The sequence below is a fragment of the Chiloscyllium plagiosum genome, chromosome 21 (assembly GCF_004010195.1).
Source record: "Chiloscyllium plagiosum isolate BGI_BamShark_2017 chromosome 21, ASM401019v2, whole genome shotgun sequence".
In the NCBI taxonomy this organism is placed as follows: domain Eukaryota; kingdom Metazoa; phylum Chordata; class Chondrichthyes; order Orectolobiformes; family Hemiscylliidae; genus Chiloscyllium; species Chiloscyllium plagiosum.
The window spans coordinates 19887671-19908686 of NC_057730.1; the positions used below are offsets into that span (position 1 = coordinate 19887671).

General features: G+C 39.5%; 1 protein-coding gene across 1 annotated transcript; it reads right to left on the minus strand.

Annotated features, from left to right (window-relative positions):
* Positions 1-1096: 1096 nt before the first annotated feature.
* kdelr2b (KDEL endoplasmic reticulum protein retention receptor 2b) lies at positions 1097-16878 on the minus strand. Its single transcript, XM_043711394.1, has 5 exons — positions 16655-16878; positions 7622-7722; positions 6807-6965; positions 5166-5418; positions 1097-2039 (listed from the first exon to the last, which is right to left on the minus strand). Exons 1-5 carry the CDS (start codon positions 16743-16745, stop codon positions 2005-2007), a joined length of 639 nt encoding a protein of 212 aa, XP_043567329.1. The 5' UTR covers positions 16746-16878; the 3' UTR covers positions 1097-2004.
* Positions 16879-21016: the final 4138 nt, after the last annotated feature.

The window sequence follows — 21016 nt, forward strand, 5'->3', positions numbered from 1 at the left end:
GTCTTTAGCGCAGTTATGTTTTATTCGCTTAGTTTTAATCTTCACTACAAGAGGAAACATCTTGTTAACTGCCTTATGCAGACACAGGATCTCGTGTTTCAAAAGATCATCTTTCTTCTAAATTACACTGGATACAGTTCTAACTTGTTCAGCTTTTCTTTATACTATAACCCATCATCCAGGATGGAGTTGAACAACTCTTGGGCAAACAACACCTTGATTTTAAAATTCAGCCTAGCTCCTCTCAGATCCCCAACCCTTCAAGATTTATGCTGTTCCCATTGACAGTCATGTTTTTGAGCTGCCAAGACCATCTAGTTCCCTCCCAATGACTTGGTCTCTCTTCAATCTTTTAAGCCATTTCATAAAACCTACCTCAGACCAAGCTTTTGACTAAATGCACCCAGTATCTTGTAGCTGGATGTCATTTGAAATTTTTAAAAAAGTCTATGCAGGCATGTTATGAAATGCCTCTGAAGCAGTTGAGACTTGAACCAGCCTTCTAGCTCAGAGGCATTTTGTTCGAGAATATCTTTGAAGCATCAAAACAATTACTTCATAAAAAGGGGTTATAAAAAGATGCTGTTTCACTTAATGCTTAGATCACATTTAGACAAAAACTGGCAGCACTTGAAAACCTATAAAAATGACCTCTTATTCCTCCAGTTGGACTAATAAAATAATTGGCCTAGATTAGTCGTCCCCCAAAAATGGACACTGCAAATCAAATCCTAAAATTAACATGTAGGAAATAGGACAAGAAAATGAAGCAAGATTATGATCAAAGATCAAATTCATGTTTTCAAATTAGGATCTCGGAATCTTACAGATCCAAAGTCTTTAGATTAATAAATCAATAAACATACTAGAAATAACAGTATTTAAGACTTTGCTATGAGGAGATAAGTTTGAGTGTGGAATTGTAGACAGTTAGGACCACACATCAATAAATAGTTGGACTCTCCAGATCTTGCAGCTTCCTCACAAAACAAGTGTGGGACTTGGAAATCACAGCTTTCATAGCAAGATATTTCTGAAAGTTATGTGTAAGTTAAATTAAGTGTATAGTGACATACGAGAATACAACACGCAGAAGCATTTTCCATAAAATGTTTATTTGGGGCAGTATCACAAGATATCATGCAACAGCTTAGTGTGTAAAAAAAAACCAAGATAAACCTCCCAATGTTTTCAAAAGAGTGGTAGCGAAGACCAACAATTCTAAAAGTGATTTGTTCAACAAAATCCCAAAGATTAAACTCAGTCTCATGGTCCCTTGAATATCTAATGTTAAAAGGTCCAAATCACTTTTCAGTCAGTAATATGCACATCTAGTAAGGTTTCTGTAATCTTTATTCGTCATGTTCTATGTTCACAAGAACATATGCCAAAGGACAGAATACATGCATTCCATCTGAAGGTGGCTTAACCACTGATTGAATAAAGGAAACCTTGTCAGCCAGACAACAAGGCATATTTAATTATATTAGCTTCAAGAAATTCTAGTGTTTATGGGGGGCCGTGGAAAGAATGAATTCTTCAAAACAATTTGGCAAATTCAAATAAATACAGCAAGTGGTTGAAAAATCACATACCAGTTTTGCACATCAGATACTATGTTTAAGCAATTGAACTGGTCATTTTCAAATTTTATTTAAACAATTTGCACTTAATCCTTGTAAACAGCTAAAAGGGAAACACATTCAGTATTTCCAATTTATGCTCGTAAATTTTATTTTAAACCACTGCAAGTAATTCATCCTTTCAGTATATATTCCTTTTGTAGAAAATATATTTTTACACTGTAATAAAAAAGGCAAGATGCGTAAAACAGAAAACTGATGTTTGTGGTCCATCAGACTACAGAACAGCTGTTGACATTTAAATGCAATTCTTAAGTGTGTCCCCTTGCTCTCTGTCTCAGGCATCTTACGTTCTTGGTAAGTTTTCTGCTTCCTCTGCCTGGATGCAACCAACGACAGAAACGTAGATGATCTTTGGCACTTAAGCTGGTAAACTCAGCTTCTTTCCTTTGAGAACTAAAAGAATAAAAATTGAGAGAAAAGTTATAAGGCAATAACGTTTCTTTTACAGACACATCTGTTTTAAAAAAAGTGTTATTATGGTTTAAGAGATGTAAGAAAAAAAGTTGAGACAGATATGAAGAGCAGTCTGCTCAAAGCCAATAAAGTAAACAGCTTGTGTTTTTTTAAAAAAATAAGACATTAGAACAACAGAAGCCGCCTGAATGGTGAGTCAAGCTCCCACAGAACCAGGTTTTAGCTTTCTGCAGTTCCTAGGATCTTGAAACTGGAAGTTGAAGTGCTTATTCCTCCTCCCCCTAAAAGCTGGGGTTCTCTTCCTGTTGCTAGAATTGCACGAGAGAATCTATTTTACTGAATTTGCCTTTGCCAAGGCGTGTTTATGGGATGCTACTATACTGGAATAGTTAATTAGTTGTTAACACACATTACTTTGTTCAGCATTTTTATAGAGTTACAGTTAAGCCAATTCTTGTTTATATTTTGTCTGAACTGTAGTGTGAAAATAAAGTGTGTTTTGCTTAAAGTAGATCAGTTTGAGCAATCGAAATGCACCTGGAATACAACCTCCCAAAAATAAAATGTTAGGCTGTTTAACATATTTTGAGGGGGTTTGTCAAGTCCATGACAAATCCTTGACTCAACCTTCATGTCAAACTGCTTCACCATCAATTACTTCAATGTGGAATAACTTTTTATTTATTCATGAGAGACATTGGTATTATTAGCAAGATCATAATTTATTGCCACTCTGAAGGGGCTAGTGTGCCGTTTCGGGAATAGGACCAGAGCAAGAGTATTAGGTGCTCTAGACAAACCTTTAGATTTATTTTACATGAAAAATGATGCTATTCATTGTACATTCCCATTACTGCAATTTTCAAAGCATACTTACTAGAAGAAATTAATAGCTTTGTCTCCAGTTCATCAGATACAATGCTACTTGTTCCTGGCCAAATGTTTAGATCTTTTCAATTTGCACAATTTATATCACTGTTGCAATGATTAAGGTATTTATTATCTACTGGTTTGCAACCTGGGAATAGATGATGGGTTATATAAATTTGAAATTTCAGAAAATATAATGATTCAATGACAAGTTGGGAAAGACTATGGTAATACATGGAAAATCATAATGTATGGACATAGGCATACCAGTAGATCTAAATCTTTCATTCCCATATTACAGCCAGTTTACTAACATAGTTTAACGAATTAGAGTCATAGAGATGTACAGCACGGAAACAGACCCTTCGGTCCAACTCGTCCATGCCAACCAGATATCCTAAGTCAATTTAGATCATTTGCCACCAACTTGCCTATATCCCTCTAAACCTTTCCTATTCATATACAATACTCATTCAGATGCAGCATCTACCACTTCCTCTGATAGCTCAAATCCAGACACATACACGCTACCCTTTGCATGAAGTCACCCCTTAGGTCCCTTTTATATCTTTCCCCTCTCACCCTAAACCTATGCCCTCCAGATCTGTACTCCCCTATCCCAGGGAAAAGACCACATCTATTTACCCTATCCATGCCCCTCATGATTTTCTAAAACTTGCTAAGGGTCACCCCTCAGCCTCTGATGCTCCAGGGAAAACAGCCCTTGCCTATTCAGTCTCTCCCTACAGCTCAAACCCTCCTACCCTGACAATATCCTTGTATATCTTTTCTGTACCCTTTCAAGTTTCACAATGTACTGCCTACAGCAGGGAGACCAGAATTGAACAAAGTATTTCAAAAGTGGCCTAACCAATGTCTGATACAGCTGCAACATTACCTCCCAACTCAGATATTCAATACTCTGACCAATAAAGGAAGGTATACCAAATGCCTTCTTCACTATCTTATCTAACTGCAACTCCACTTTCAAAGAACTATGAACCCTCACTCCATGGTCTTGCTGTTCAGCAACACTCCCTAGGACTTTATCAATAAGTGCATAAGTCCTGCCCTGATTTGCCTTTGCAAAATACAGCATCTCATATTTATCTAAATTAAACTCCATCATTAATCCTTGGCCCAATGGCCCATTTGAATTAGCTTCTTCCTCGCATTAGTGACTGTCTAGTAGTTGCATCAGCCCTGCTCATTGGATCATTTACGAGGGCAGTTAAGAACCAGTTGTGTAGCTGCAAGCCTGAAATCATAGTTCAGACTAGGCAAATATTAGATCTTCTTCCTCAAGGACATTAGTGAAGTAGAGGTGGTTTTATGACAATCTGACTAACTGCGGCTTTTCTGCACATCATGTGCATTCCAATTCCCCAGCTACTTCTGTCTGAAATACAAAGTTTAACAAAGCATACTGCTCTGAGTACTCAATGTATCACACAAGCAAATGCAACTAAAACTGTATTGCAAATCACACTAACATAACCAGGTAATTGCATTTTGATGACGATGTTGGCTGAGTGAGGACCAGTGGTCATGGCTTTCCATTATCTAATGTGATCTCAACCATCCTAAATCAGCCTGTGATTATTTGAAAGACCCACCTCTGACCAGGAATGACTTCCTCTTTGTTGTATGGGAATATCAGCCCAGGTTAACCACTCAGGTCCTACGGTCAGACTTGAATCAGCTTCTGATCATCTTTGGGCTTATCATTTTTCATTTCCTGAACCAATATTTCTACCCAAATTTCATGTTCATGCTACAACATGCAATATTAAGAGAGCATAAAATCATAGCCCAAATACTCTAGGGCTAACAAACAGTATACATTTGCTAAAATATTAAATTAGGTTACTCCTCTTTTCACATACCACCTCACATATTCAACTGCCTGTGCTCTGGTTAAAATGGTTCGGCAAGTGTTAATGAAGCTTTCATGTATCAAATTTGTATATGACTTATCTGACAAAATGTTTTCATCCATAATAATCATTGATGGGTCAAGACTACATTTTACAGATATCTGTGAATGATTATTAAGGGTGCTTACTAGCAGTTGGATAGCTTGGGGACAGAGTGGATTCAAAATTGCACACTTTGGTTTCAATCAAGAAAGTTTGCGACACTTTTTCCACCACCTTAAATACAAGCACTTGGTTCCTAAACAGTATATTGTATGAAACATGGAGAATGGAAAAATGCAAATATTCTATTCCTCACCTTTTGTGACATACAAATAGAAGAAGTCGCAGTAGAGAATAGTCTGAACCAAGCCAGCGACAATAGCAATGAGGTCAAAGAAACCCTCAAAGTAATAACGCCAGATCCAGTTGATAAGGTACAGGGCACGATACAAGCCGAGAAAGAAGAGATAATGAGTCGTGATGGTCTCTGCTTCACCTGTCTTGCTGATCATGAAGAGCTGGGGGAGAATTGCAACTGACTCCAGGTAAATAGAGAATGTCCACAGGATCTAGAAGAGAGGTTTTTTGAAACTTTAAGCTACAATTTCCATGCCGCTTGTACCCATACAAAGACATAGATTTTTGTCATCCAACAGCGCTGACTTATGTAATCCCACGGGGCAACTCACCAAAACTCCTTCTACAACACTTTTCAAAATTGTAACCTTTATTACCTAGGACCAGAGCAGTAGGTGCCTGGGCCAATACAAACCTCCAGCTCCCCTGCAAGTGAGGAGTCATTGCACCTTTAAAATAACTGCAATCCCATCACCGGTACAATATCCTGGTACTCCCTCCCTAATAGCACTCCCTGGGTACACTGACAAAGTTCAAGAACATAGCTCACTATCACTTTTCAATATCAAATAGGGATGGGTATTAAATGCTAGTGCTGCTAGACATCCCAATAGAACACAACATTCTGATATTAAAAACATAGACAACTCTAAGTTTACTTACAGTTCTGATCCAAATGTTCCATCCTTCAAAACAAAAATTCCATAAAACTGTGATAAGCCTCTTCCCATCTAAATCCCTCACTGCACCCCATTGCCATCCAAATTATTATTAATCTCACTATCCCAAATGTAATTCACCAGTGGAGGGCAAATGAACAGCAGCTAACAAAAGACTTTAAGTAATAATGTATAAAAATAAATGTATTAAAAGATGGCAGTGGCAGGAAATTTCTCAAAAGCAAATAGGCTTTGAGCTGACAACAAAAAGTAAACTTTAATGCCAAATTGGTTCCTTCAGGCTGGTGTTGCTGCAACATTGGTATTAATTACAGATCCCTGGTTACCCATAAAGCTTAAGTGTTTTTTTTTGCAGTTGAGCGGTTTGTTAGGTCAATTCACAGGACAGTCAACAGTCAATAATGTTAATTTGAGACTGAAGAGTCAGACAAGATTGAGCAAGTACATAGTTACATTCCTTCCCAAAGGTGTCCTACTGTTCATGCTTTCTATAAGCCTGCACCATATTTCACTTGCTGATCAAACATTATGACGGAACAACAAGATTTAAAAATCATACGCGGACTAGCTATTAAGTGGTTACTCAAGAAAGGAGGACATTTAGAGCAATGTTAGTTTTTCTACACTACACTACAGGCTGCTACCATAATAGGAGATGCAAAACAGTCAGAGATTACCAATGAGTACAATAACCAAAAACAGTTTATTTTTGCTGCTATTACACATCGTGTCCAGTCCAAGAAGATACCCTGGCAGAATCTCGAATCTATGCCCTCAGCTGGGACAGATAGATGGAGACAATTGGAAAAGAAAACAGAAAAATAAAACTACAAACAGCTTGTACTTAAACCTGGGTGAAAAACAGAAGTTAATACTTTTGGAAACACCTTGAAATCACCAAAAACAATTTAGACGTTTACCTCCATCGGAGAGAAGTCATGATTGACAAGGAACGACAATCCGCCCACAGGAACAACCAGAAATTCAGCACGGAACGTATCGTGGTTTCCATCATAGGTGGCCTTAAACTTGAAGTAGGTCAAGTACACCGTGGCAACTGAGCAAGAAATGTAGATAACCTTTTTTTTTTTGAAAAAAGGGTCAATTATTAACAGTAATAAAACTCTTGATCCAAGCAATCCTCAGCAATTCTGAAAGTTTACGTAAGCACCCAGAAACTCCAGGAGACCTATTATTTTTCCCCCTGCTTTGGAAAGGCCATGCTGACAGACAACCAGATTCAATACAACTGCGCTTGCAGCAATATCATAGTTCATTCAATACACTGGACTTCAATACATTTTTGTTAAACGTTTATCAATCAGGTCACCAATTTCCAAGCTTGTCTCATGCAGTATCTCCAGATTAAAAACTATGGAATCTTTGAAGAACGCAGGAGACATACAAAAGTTAAAACCATGATCTAAGATGTTTTCAATATAGCCAGTCTAGGACATAAACTGAACAAAACAATATTCAAAACATCAAATGCAAAATTTCAAACATTTTGCTTAGAACACGCATAGGAGAGACAGAAATTGTGTGCTGAGTTCAAATATGCAAACTTGGACATGGCCAGTACTTACAAACTTTGGAATGGTGAGGATGGACAAAGGTGTCTGTTACTTCATGGCAAGTGTTCCAATGCACAACACCGCAAAAGAGGTAATCCTAAACATCCTGCACTTAGAAATAAACGTTTGAAATAGTATTCATTCCACTGTCTGAGACTTACCTTCATGGAACTGTTGTACAGAGAAATGAAAATAGTGAACAAATCCAGGTATCGAGTGAGAAAGACCAATGCAAACAGAACCTGACTCTTCCCAGAGATACCTAAAGGAGGAACAAAAATCAACCAATGCAAAAATGCAATAACAGTTTGAACTAACAATTTTTCCTATTTTTAACCTGAAATAAATTAAATGCATACGCTAAATACTAAGGATTGTGCAAGAATCTCAAATTTGCATCATTGGGAAATCTAAAATCAGTTTGATGATATTATACTTTGTACTGGGGCCAATTAGACTGCATAAAGCATCCCAAATGCCTTTGGATGGCAAGATTTCCACATTATTTTAGCTCAACACCAACATTTTCATATATTCCAAGATCTAATTTACATTGCTCACTGCTATTGAGCTTTGGTATGATTGCTTCTATTGGACCAAAATCCCTTTCATTTTCCACTTACATTTATGTAGTAGCACCTTACTAGAATTTTCTCAGGGGAAATCACATTTAATTTTCCAAAACTGAATTTAATCTGATCCCTTTTGTGAAATAATGACATGACTGGGCAGGGGTGAGGGTTCCCCCAAAATGAGAAGGTCAACCCGATATAAATCTTATTTTGAAATTGATCATAGGATTATCCAAAACATTAAAACATCAAAGATGTACTGTCATCCAACAGTGCTGTCCTGCACTAAGTAGGTTGAAAACACTACACAGCCAAGTTCATGGAAGATAGTGGTCTCTTTATAGCCATCTACATAAAGATGTATGACAGCATTGGAATAGGTTATGTGCATACGAAAATCAAAATATGCCTACTGCATGCATATGGCATTGATTGGCATTAAGCCAGGAACAGAGATTAAAGACTTTGGCAAATCTTGGACATAAAAATAAATCATTCTCTAACTCTGAATGCAATTCAAAGAACAAGAGATTTAGAGATACAGATACTTAGATATTAAAATTACTATAAATTCTGTGTCTTATTGTCTTGCTTCACAACCACCCAAAGGAGGAGCAGCGCTCCGAAAGCTAATGTTTCCAAATAAGCCTGTTGGACTATAACCTGGTGCTGTGTGATTTTTAACTTTGTCCGCCCCAGTCCAAACACCAGCTCCTCCACAAAGAACAACAAGTAGTTTCTCAGGTTAGCCAAAGTAAAAACTAAATTAGGATAAGGAACATCTTCTCACTGTTGAGAATCATTTCCAGATTTGACTCTGACTAAATACTGGGTCATCAATATTTAATGGGAAGAACATTTTTTATATAGCTTCTAATTTGATTCAATTTCACAATGGCCTAGATAAACTAAGCTGTGAAACTGTCATCACTAGTTTGCTATGCAAATACCAAGATACTAACAGATACTGCTACCAAAACTTTAATGATCCCATTCTGAAGGAGGGTCACTGGACCTGGAACATTAACTGATTTCTCTCCACAGATGCTGCCTGACCTGCTGAGATTTTCCAGTAATTGCTGTTTTTGTTTACATTTAATGATATCAGCATTGCTTGGCAACCCATAGGACTACAATGTCAGTTTACAATAATTGAACTTCCAAAATTAGTTGACAGAAGCAAACAGACTGCAAGCTGAATGGAATGTTGCACCAAACTGGAATATTTAGCCCAAGAGGATTAAGATGTACACACACTCAGACCTCTCAGTAGCAGAAATACAAGTTTATTTTCCTTCATTGAGCATCTCAAAAATAATTTAGCATTTATCTGGCTCTAGCCAAAGGGTCAATAAAACTGCTTTCATAAACTCTCAGTGCAATGATACTGGAGTAATTTGCATTGTACAATCACTTCAAAACTTAACATGCCTATCAGGGTCAACAGCACAAATTAAACTTGGCTTGTTTTTATTTCCAGCTGCAGCCTATATAAAAAAAAGCATTCTGAACTTCAAACATCCTCAACCCATTCAATCATAGCTCAAGATGACATGGACATTAATACAGGTAAAGTTTTCAACATTCAACTCCACTGCCTCTTGACTTCCTCACATTCCCTCCTCCCAAATATAGTACATCTTGCTAACAAGAAGTACAGACAATAAATGCCAGTCCTGCCAGCTATGCTCATCCTTATCATGAAATAATTCCAGATATCAGCTGTTTTTAAGACGTCTTGCTTTGTGATGGGATTTCATGCACAGGGAGGAGACAAAGCTGAGCAGAGGAATCACAGCAAATTTCAATTTGTCCTTAACATTCAAATATCTAACCTGGAAATCAATCCAATTCCTGAAACCTGGCTAAAGTAAACAGAATACATGCAATTCAGTTCAACTGAAAAAGCATCACACCCACAGAGGCTAGACATCTAAACAGCTCCATTCTAGACTGAGTAATGTTTTCCTGTTAAAGATTGAGGACTGCAGATGCTGGAGATCAGTGTTTAGATTAGAGTGGTGCTGGAAAAGCACAGCAGATCAGACAGCATCCGAGAAGCAGAAAACGTTGCTTTTCCTGCTCCTCGGATGCTGCCTGACCTACTGTGCTTTTCCAGCACCACTCTAAATCCTGTCTCCATTGTCTATTTGGTAAAGCAATTGCCTTTAGCATGTTGGCCTGTCTAGCTCTTACATACTGTTGAAGGACCACTTTCATAGTCCTCTGAAAACAAATTTTTTTTTAAATCAAACTCACACTCCATCATTTAGTGGAACTGTGTGATGCTAAGAAAACCAAATAGAATTCAAGAGCATTTAGGTGTCTATGCTGAAGAGCATTTAGGTCTGTTTTTAAGCTAGTTTTGGCAAATATTGATGAGTAAAACATCAGGAAATTTAAATATAACCCAAGTCTTTGAGAAGTGTAGCTCATTAAGCATTGCTAAGTTGCACCATTGAAATCAGCTCTTTGCAGTAACAGCCCAGTTTGGAAGTACACTGGATTTTTTTTTTGATGAGACAAAAATACTTAAAGTCCCATACATGCATTAATGACAGCACAATATGTTTTAAATAAAAGCATTCAAGCAATACATAAAAATAATTCAAATAGACGTACAGCCTTTTTGAAAAAAGTCAGCACCAAGAAACCTGTCACCTATCTGGAAAATTATCAATAAAAGTATACAGCGAGCATATTTACGACCTCCCAGGTGGTTTAAACATTTAAAAGAACGTTTGCTCCAAAAAGGATGTATTCTGCATGTTTCTTTTTAACTGCAAATATAGTCCTCAGCACCTGAATAAGGAAACCCGTATGATTGAAAGCAACAGTAACGAAACACAAAACTGTCATTTCATAAAACCAAACAACTATCACGTGTTATATACCTTTCTGCAGCGTAAATTTAATCAAATTTTAAGTAGATCTGATACAGAATATATAGACATATGAAACTAATTGTGGCGCTGGAAAAGCACAGCAGATCAGGCAGCGTCCGAGGGCAACATAAATTCTCCTGCTCCTCAGACGCTGCCTGATCTGCTGTGCTTTTCCAGCACCATACTCTTCACTCTGATCTCCAGCATCTGCAGTCCTCATTTTTTCCTCCACATACAAAACTAATCTGATTTTAAAGGAGAGGGACAAAGTAATGAAAACATTTGCTTTGAGAATCACAACTGGCACCTCCTGGTCCTATATTTCTATAAATGTTGGGCCAGGCGTGTTCTCTGGCTATAGTGTTAATCTGCAATCAATGTAGGAGGATGGAAACTCATCTGGCTAGCTTCCAGAGCTGGAGCAGACATCTCAACTCCTTTGGTACATAATGGCATTAAGATAACTAATCCCAGACATGAAAAGCAAAACCAGTCCCGACAAAGTTACATTTTGTGACTTTCCCCAAAGGATTTACAATACAGCTTCCTTACTTTCTTCAACAGTTGCTGAATGAAAAAAAAATCTACAGTAACTGGATTATAAAATTGGGGGTGTACAGTTAATGCTAAATATAGAGAATATTGATTTAGGATAGTAGAGAATGCAGAAGCTATAAGGTGTTGGATTAATAATCAGCAATACATGCCCAAAATTTAAACAACAACCAGAACCCAAGCTACTTAACAAGGATAATTACAAGTAGTTAGTATCCTTTATTGTATTCATGACTTTTCCTCCCCAATATACTTCTCCTCTAATCAATTTCAAATCCTTTTCATAACAAGGGCATGTGTTGCTCTGATTTCATGGTACTGTCAGGCATCAAATGCAAATAAGTTTTGTATCCCTGCACAATTATATCCAGTGTACAGGAAGTCCTAGAAGCTAGCAGTTATCCTTTTGTTTTAGGTAATTTTACCATCCCTTTCAGCTGCACATACTGTTTGAACTGGAACAAGCTTTAAGGATTTCCTTTCTCATGAGAAGTATTCTCTCAGCACTTCAATTTCACAGGTTTCTTATTTAAAAACCTGAATACAGTTACAGAAAAACTGCAACTGTATTCACGAGGGAAATGACAAGCAATTAAGCTGCCTGTTTGATCAGCTATTATATCTAACTCTTACATTAAGCAATCACAGGAACTGATTTATACTAATCCACAAAAGACAAAAAAGAAAGCAAGGTGGAAACAAGCAGTTCTACGATGAATTTCACCCTCTAAGTATCCAAAATCATTTCAACTCCAGCAAGATAATTTTTGAAATGATGCTGGACAGGGGTGAATATTGATCAGGACACAGACAATTCTCTAGGTCCTCCTTAAAACATTATCGTAGAATCTTTTAGATCTACCCTTGACGACAGTCAGGGCCTCAACATTCCATCCAAAAGATGGCATCCAAAAATATATCACTCCCCTAGCATTATTTTGAATCAACTTAGGTTGCATGCTTTGGGGCTGGAACCACAAATCTTCCAACTCAGATTTTAACTATCGCGGTAACAGATATCACTTATAAACAGAAAACTGCTATCCACAGCTATGACAAGGTGAACTAGAAACGCTTATTAAAAAGGTGGGTCACAAGTGAGTGCACTTTATATTCTCATTGATCCATATTCTGCAGAGTTGCCAGAAACGAGACAATCCAAACAGCAGTCCAAAGTAGCAAAGCACACCCACAATTTACTCCAAACCACTAACATTATAAATACTCCTTATAAATTTGTTACAGCAACTTCACAATTGTTGATACAAAATAATACAGGGCAAATTACATTACTAGTATACAATTCATTGATGCTATTACATAAACTAGCTTGGAAAATGTCTCAAAAATATTCAGCAAATCAATTGGGGAACAATAATTCCCTTTCAAACCCTGCTGAACTTTGCCTTTTGGAATCCATACCAACGAAAACAGTATCAACTATCGTTTCGGATCCGCAGCTTCAACCTGTGACAAGGTATTGCGAATTGCAAAGTTGGGTCCAAAAGTGCTCCACAGCAACACTGAAGATGGTACTCAAACATACCCCTAGAAATCTGAAACTCATTTTAGAAGTGGAGGTAAATACCCAAGCTTCATTGATTGGATGCTACAATTTATCTGTACCTATGAACTTTATGTAACAAGAAGCTACCCCACCCTCTTCCCAAAGAGCATACGTGGAATTTGATGAGTCTTGCTTAACTTGAATTTCTTGACAAGAAATTAGTTACTAGAGCAAGGACTTTTAAAGATGATTTGACAGATATAACTTAAACAATTTGATGTACAATTAATGTAATTTTTCTAATAAAACAATTGCACATGATGTAGCAACTGTCAATACTATAGAGGCCCAAAGTATGAACCAGATTGTCAGATTAATTTATCTGAGCAAAAATATACATTGCAATTACATTTGCCTACTGTGGAATCGATGGCCATTGACTATAGTTGTCAGAGAGAAAAATGCTTAAAATAAAAGCTCAAGTAGGTTAATGATGACTGAGGAAAAAAGGAAGTCAAGCAGTTAGGAGAATCACATGAACTGAGGGTACATTTGAAGGGGCCCATAGTTCACACTGGTCATTCTGTGGCCCAAAAGAACTTGGAATAAGTGCACTAACCTACAAAGCAATATGGCATATTTAAAACTTTTTTTTTGCCAGCTAATATATAAGTACACAATTTAGCAAATAAAATAATTTAATACCGGACTCACTTAATTGCAGCTAAACCCAACAATGTCTCTTAAATTCTAAGTAGTGTGTTTAGGAACAAGACAGCTGTTTTAAATTTTCAGAGCCAGTTTTAAAACAAAAACAAATGAAAAATTTTCAAAATCTAAACTTCAAGTTATAAATTTAGAGTTCATGAACTTTACGAGAGACAATGGCCTATTGATATTATTGCTGGACTGTTCATCCAGAGAGGCAGACAGTGTTCTGGGTGCCTTGGTTCAAATTCCCACCATGGCAGATGGTGGAATTTGAATTCAATTAAAAAAAACTGGGCTTAAGAATCTAATGATGAATTAATTGTCAATTATTAAACAAAAACCTACCCGGTTCACCAACAGCCTTTTCTTTTCTCTTTTCAATCCCTTAATTACTACTGTAATTAGAGAATCTGCCATCCTTATATGGTCTGGTTTACATGTGACTCCAGACCCACTGCAATGTGGTTGACTCTAAACTGCCAGCGGGCAATTAGGAATGGGCAAGAAATGCTGGCCTGACCAGCCACACCCTCATCCCATGAATGAATAATAAGGACATAACGCACTGTAGGGAAGAGCTGTAAACTTTTCTATTCAATTAGACAGGATATTCTTTCCCAAGCAAATCCCTTATTTGCTTAATTTAAGAGGCACATCAATTGAGAGCTGTTTCGTTTAAAAAGGGGTCACAGAGGTAGTAAATGGCGATTGTCTGACATTTTTGCAGATAAACAAATACATTCCAAAACTGCAAATATTCAATATATTTAACACGTCTAAGGATTTGTTTTATGAAAAGGTAAAGTACTTCAATCTGCAATTGGCTCTGTTTTAAATAGACAGTGGTTGTCAGAGTTGCAATCCCTAACCTTAATGTGCTCAGAAACATTAGATTCTCTCAGAAAACAACATTGAGGTAACCAAAGGACAGCCTGCTTAAAAGCATATCATTCAAGTTATTTAATTTGTTGTTAAGGCATTAAGACAGTTTTACAATATTATCAAAAACAAACAGGCTAATCTTTTCATCCTTTCCTCAAAATAGCATGTTAATATTCTCCATACTCTGAATAAATGTGTTAGCTGGCACTGCAAAAGTTAGAGCTAAAAGTGTGTTCAAATTATATTGGTTTTATTTTGATGTGCAGTTGCAGACTCAGAAATATATCAGACTCCAATATCTTCTTTAGAAATTCTCAGAGAGGAGAGCTTACATGTCTTTTTGCCCAAGTTCTTCACACACAGGCACAAATTAAACATGAATGACAAACAAGGTAGATGCACTGTACTGGAATCAAGCAAGCAAAGTAACAAGTGCAGAAACTACAAAGCAATGGATTATAAAAAACACTGATGTAGACAAGCTACAAGACTTTTAGGATTTTAAAGTCACATCAACTTCCACATATTCAGGATTAGGGAGGTTGCAAAGTGAAGTAGAGAGTGTAGGCAGGGGCCCTTCAGGGTCCAGCTGACCCCAGCATAAGTTTGTTCAGCAATGAATGGATTGTGAAAAAAAACCATTATATGTAGTACACTCAATCATTTCCGGATTTACGCAAGTCTCATGTCTGATGGTATAGCCTAGCTCATTGATGAAACCTGAATAGATAGAATAGTCTGTCACCGAGGGCAGAGATTTTATTCATTTACCTGCAGATAATCCTGCCAACTAATATAGTACTTTATTGGTCAGCTCTTCATAGTTAAATAAGCAAGAAACTTAATATTTTGTAGTTGCATATTTAGTTAAACTCCAGTTTTACTCGCATTCAATTGTACTCTTTCAAGTCAACCAAAACATCCAGCTAAATGGTGCAGCAGAAAGCTGAACAGTCTCTCCATTTTTAAACCTAAACATCTTGAATATTAGCGAATCGGATGTAAGTTATACGCATGCGTTACAAGTGCCAATCAAAAGGGGAGCACAAAGATTAGGATTCACAAAATGTCGTGCAGTTTTTAATTCTCAGGGCACAATGCCTGAAACAACACAAAGACATGGATGCTAAACATTGACCAACATGAAGTTAAAAACGTACATTCGATTTGCACACATTTTCTCTTTTATAGAGTGCGAGAAGGCAGCTCCTTCCCTCACCACACCTACAACGGGCTGCCACGTCAGAGCAGGACAGGCAAACTGAGGGCCACACAATGGAAAGAGAGCAGAAATGAAACATAGGATGAAACAGTACAAAAGCCTTTTGAGCAATCGATGAACTTTGACAGTTAACTCGTCATGTAAACACAAACCAATGGTTTGAATCTTCTAGGCATGCCAGAAAATTAGAACGAAAAAGCAAACTTGCGAACAGAAACTAACTTCGAATGAAGTGCTTGCAAAGCTATTACACCTTGCCAACAAAAATACAATTGCAATTCTTCAGTGATTTTTTTTTTAAATCAGAGCTCCAGCTGCAGAAATGGAACGGGTGCAATGTAGTACAGCAGTGGTGACTTTTGCGCGCGTCTTTTTTTTTGGGGGGGTGGGGGCGGAGGAAGTTCACTGACCCCTGTTCTTTGTCAGGTAACCGGACTCCATAAGCAGTTTTGTTGTTCTACCCAGGCCACCGCAACAGCAGGAAGAGGGGGCCGGTTTCCACTAACAGCCCAGGGCAAGGCCGGGTGGCTAGGTTACGCTGGTCACCGCACTCCAGACCACCCACACGCTTTCTACATGTCAGCAAGTATTAAGAATAAACCACTGGAATGAGAGATTATTGCCATCATGCATCTTTAGGAGCTTATTGGCATCACGTAAATGTGATCTGATTAACACAAACTCACTTCCACATGGTGCAACTTGTTAGCAAAAGAGTAATTAAGGTAAATATCAAAATGACATTTTATCCAATTTGAAATAATAAATAGCACCCTCACACCTCCTTCTACGGTCGTGGGGCCTGACGACCCACCTCCTCCTTCCCCCATAGCAACCGAAAAGTGGGATCCGGAACCTACCAGCGCACGACCGAGTCTTCCATATCTTCAGCAGCAGGATGATGATTGCCATTAAATGCGAGAAATCGCCGGCCAGCCGAAAGATATTCATGATGAGTTAGCCGAGAGAGACAGCGTGTGTGTATAGGAGACAGAAAAAGAGTCCGAAGAGGAGCCCGTCCGACGGCTGAGCTGGAAAAGCTCCTCCCTCCGCCGGCCGTCCCCCTCAAAATGGCGGCGGCGGCGACGTGGCCCGGGGACGTGGCCAGCTGCGCTCCGCATCATGGGATACGTGGCAACGTCATCGTTTCCAACACCTCACGAGGCCCTCGAGGGCTAAGCCGCGCCCCTTCGCATCCAGCGCGCTCTGACAAGGCTACTCAGGCAAAACCACGCCCCCTCCCACAGCCCCGCCCCTCCGATAGAGCCCTGCCCTGTCTGGGGAAGGGAAGCTGATGTATTCACTTATCCATAAATTAGCGCTATGTTTGATGCAAGCTTGAGACACAAAAATATGCCGTTCTACCCAAATGTTGTTAACGCAGGTGTATTTGTAAATATTAACTGATAGCACAAGCTAAGTTATCAGGTTATGACGGACTACTCTGATACAAGGTCATTGGAATTGAAATATTAACTCTGCTTTCTCTGCACAGATGCTCCAAGATCTGCTGAGTTTCTCCAGCATCCGCAGCTCTGTGTTTTATATTTGGACTTTTTTGAAGACATCGAGTAGCCATCCTTCCCCACATGATATCAGTACCTTTGACTGAAGGTTTTGTGGCAGTGAACCTACCTTCGGAAGCCCAGATGTTCCAGCAAAAAACAAAATATGAAAGAGTTCAGACTTGCACCTTTTCTTACTTTAAACAAGAGTTTGAAAGTTGACCAGATTATGTTTTTCCTCTTCTTGGGAAATTGAGAACACATTGTCACGGTTTCAAAATGAGAGTGGTGAGTTAGGACTACGAGGTGGTTGCAGTTCTTCACTCATAAATATGCTCAATGACAGCAACTTATGACAGAGCACCCAAAAATCTATCAATCTCTAAGGGAATCAAGGGATAATGGGATAGATTTGAAAGGTAGGTTAAAGGGCTAACTGAAGTGGTGCAGGAAAAGCGCAGCATCCGAGGAGCAGGAAAATCGATGTTTCAGGCAAAAGCCGTTCATCAGGAATGGAATCCAGTAGTAAGGGAGTGCCGATGGAAGCCCAGGACCTGCATGTCCTTGGCAGAGTGGGAAGGGGAGTTGAAACGTTCAGCCACGGGACAGTGGGGTTGATTGGTGCGGGTGTCCCAGAGATGTTCCCTGAAGCACTCTGGGAGAAGGCGTTCGGTCTCCCTAGTGTAGAGGAGACCGCATCGGGAGCAACGGATACAATAAATGACGTGTGGAAGTGCAGGTGAAACTTTGATGGGTGTGCAAGGCTCCTTGGGGGCCTTGGACGGAGGGTGGGGAGGGGGAAGAGAAGGTGTGGACGCAGGTTTTGCAATTCCTGCAGTGGTAGGGGAAGGTGCCAGGAGGGGAGGATGGATTGATGGGAGGCGTGGACCTGAACAGGAAGTCGCAGAGGAAATGGTCTTTGCGGAAAGCAGATAGGGTGCTATAAAGTCTCAAAGAAATGAAACGGATCACCAGGCATTGACCTAGGCAGCAGAAACAGCCCTGTCAACCTTGCAAAGTCCTCCTCACTAACATCTGGGGACTAGTGCCAAAATTGGGAGACCTGTCTCACAGACTAGTCAAACAACAGCCTGACATAGTCATAGTTACCGATTCATACCTTATAGATAATGTCTCAGATACCACCATCAATCCCAGGATTTGTCCTGTCTCACCGGCAGGACAGACCCAGCAGAGGTGGCGGCACAGTAATATGTAGTTGGGAAGAGTTGCTCTGGGAGTCCTCAACATTGACTATGGACCCCATTAAGTCTCGTGGCTTCAGGTTAACATAGGCAAGGAAACCACCTGCTGATTACCATGTACTATCCTCTTTCAGCTAATGAATCAGTACTCCTCCATGTTGAACAACACTTAGAGGAAGCATTGAGCATTAAATGTACTCTGGGTGGGGGATTTCAATGTCCACCATGAAGAGTGCCTCAGCAGCAGTACTACTGATCAAGCTGGTTGGGTTCTAAAGAATATAGCTGCTAGTCTGGGTCTGCAGTGGGTGGTGAAATAACCAACAAGAGGGAAAAACATACTTGACCTCATCCTTACCAATCTGCCAGCTTCAGATACATCTGATAGAATCAGTAAGCGTGACCACTGCAGTAATCCTGCCTTCACATTGAGAATAACCCTCATTTGTGTTGTTTGGCACTATCACCATGTTAAATGGGACAGACTTCAAACAGATCTAGCAACTCAAGACTGGCATCCATAAGGTGCTGTGGGCATCAACAGCAGCAGATTTTTACTCCAGCGCAATCTGCAACCTCATGGCCCAGCATATCCCTTACTCAACCATTACCATCAAGTCAGAGGATTAAGCCTGATTCAATGGAGAGTGCAGGAGGGAATGCCAGGAGCAGCACGAGGCAAACCTAAAAATGAGGTGTCAACCTGATGAAGCCATCAAACAGGACTTCTTGCATGCCGCCCTTCGAGTTGCTGCTGCCGCTGAAAAACAGAAATGGAGGACTTTTGCCCGAAACATCGATTTTCCTGCTCCTCAGATGCTGCCTGACCTGCTGTGCTTTTCCAGCAGCACTCTAACCTTGATTCTGATCTCTAGCATCTACAGTCCTCATTTTCACTTCTATCTACAAGGCACAAGTCAGGAGTGTGATTGAATACTCCCCTCTTGCCTGGATGCATGCAGCCCCAACAACACTTAAGAAACTTGACATCATCCAGGACAAAGCAGCCAGTTTGATTAGAATTGCATCCACAATCATCCACTCCCTCCATCACTGATGCTCAGCTGCAGCAGCATATACTACCTACAGTATGCACTGCAGAAGTTCAGACAGCACCTTCCAAACCCATAACCACTTGCATCTCGGACAGGAGCAGCAGATGTATGGGAACACCACCACCTTCAAATTCCCCTCTAAACCACTCACCATCCTGACTTAGAAATATATCACTGTTCCTTCACTTTCACTGGGTCAAAATTCTGAAATTTGCTCCCTAATGGCATTGTGGGTCAACCCACAGCAGATGGACTGCAGTGGTTCAAAATGGCAGCTCATCACCACTTTCTCAAGGGCAACTAGGTACAGGCAATAAATGCTGGCCAGCCAGCAATGCCCACATCTCATGAAAATGAATTTTAAAAAAGCCAAAAATATTATCCCTGTTTCAAACTTAAAGCTCATCTTATTTCCCTCTACTAGGATGTCAACATTCCAGTAGTTTCTGCTTGATTCCAGTATCTTTCCAAGGAAAAGCATCTCCATATGATTATATAGAACAGTACAGTATAGAACAGGCCCTTCAGCCCTCCCCTTCTATTTCATGCTCTTGGAAATTGGCAGATACGATATAGTGGGGATAACTGAGACGTGGCTTCAAGTGGACAGGGCCTGGGAAATGAATATTCAAGGCTACACGTGCTATCGTAAGGACAGACTGACCGGCAGAGGGGGTGGGGTGGCCATGTTGGTCAGGGATGATATTCAGTCCCTTGCACGGGGGGGACCTAGAATCAGGGGATGTAGAGTCAGTATGGATAGAGCTGAGAAATTCTTGGGAGTTATCTACATCGTCTGGATGTCGGACGTAAGTTGAATCAGGAGCTGAAATTGGCCTGTTGCAAAGATGTTACTACAGTTGTTATGGGGGATTTCAACATGCAGGTAAACTGGGAGAATCAGGATGGTATTGGACCTCAAGAAAGAGACTTTGTGGAGTGCCTCCAAGATGGATTCTTAGAACAGCTGGTGCTGGAGCCTACCAGGGAGAAGGCAATTCTGGATTTGGTATTGTGCAATGAACCAGAATTGATCAGGGACCTCGAAGTGAAGGAGCCAATGGGAAGTAGTGACCATAATACAATAAGCTTCAATCTGCAATTTGAAAGGGAGAGGGTACAATCGGAAGTGACAATATTTCAGTTGAATAAAGGGAACTATAGAGCTATGAGGGAGGAGCTGGCCAAAGTTCAATGGTGCAATACCTTAGCAGGAAGACAGTGGAGAAACAATGGCAGATATTTCCGTGTATAATGCAGAAGATGCAGGATCAGTTCATTCCAAAAAGGAAGAAAGATCCTAGGAGGAGGCATGGGTGGCCCTGGCTGACGAGGGAAGTTAAGAAACATATAAAGTTAAAAAAGAAAAAGTATAACATAGCAAAGATAAGTGGGAAAACGGAGGACTGGGAAGCTTTTAAAGAACAACAGAGGACTACTAAGAAGGAAATACGCAG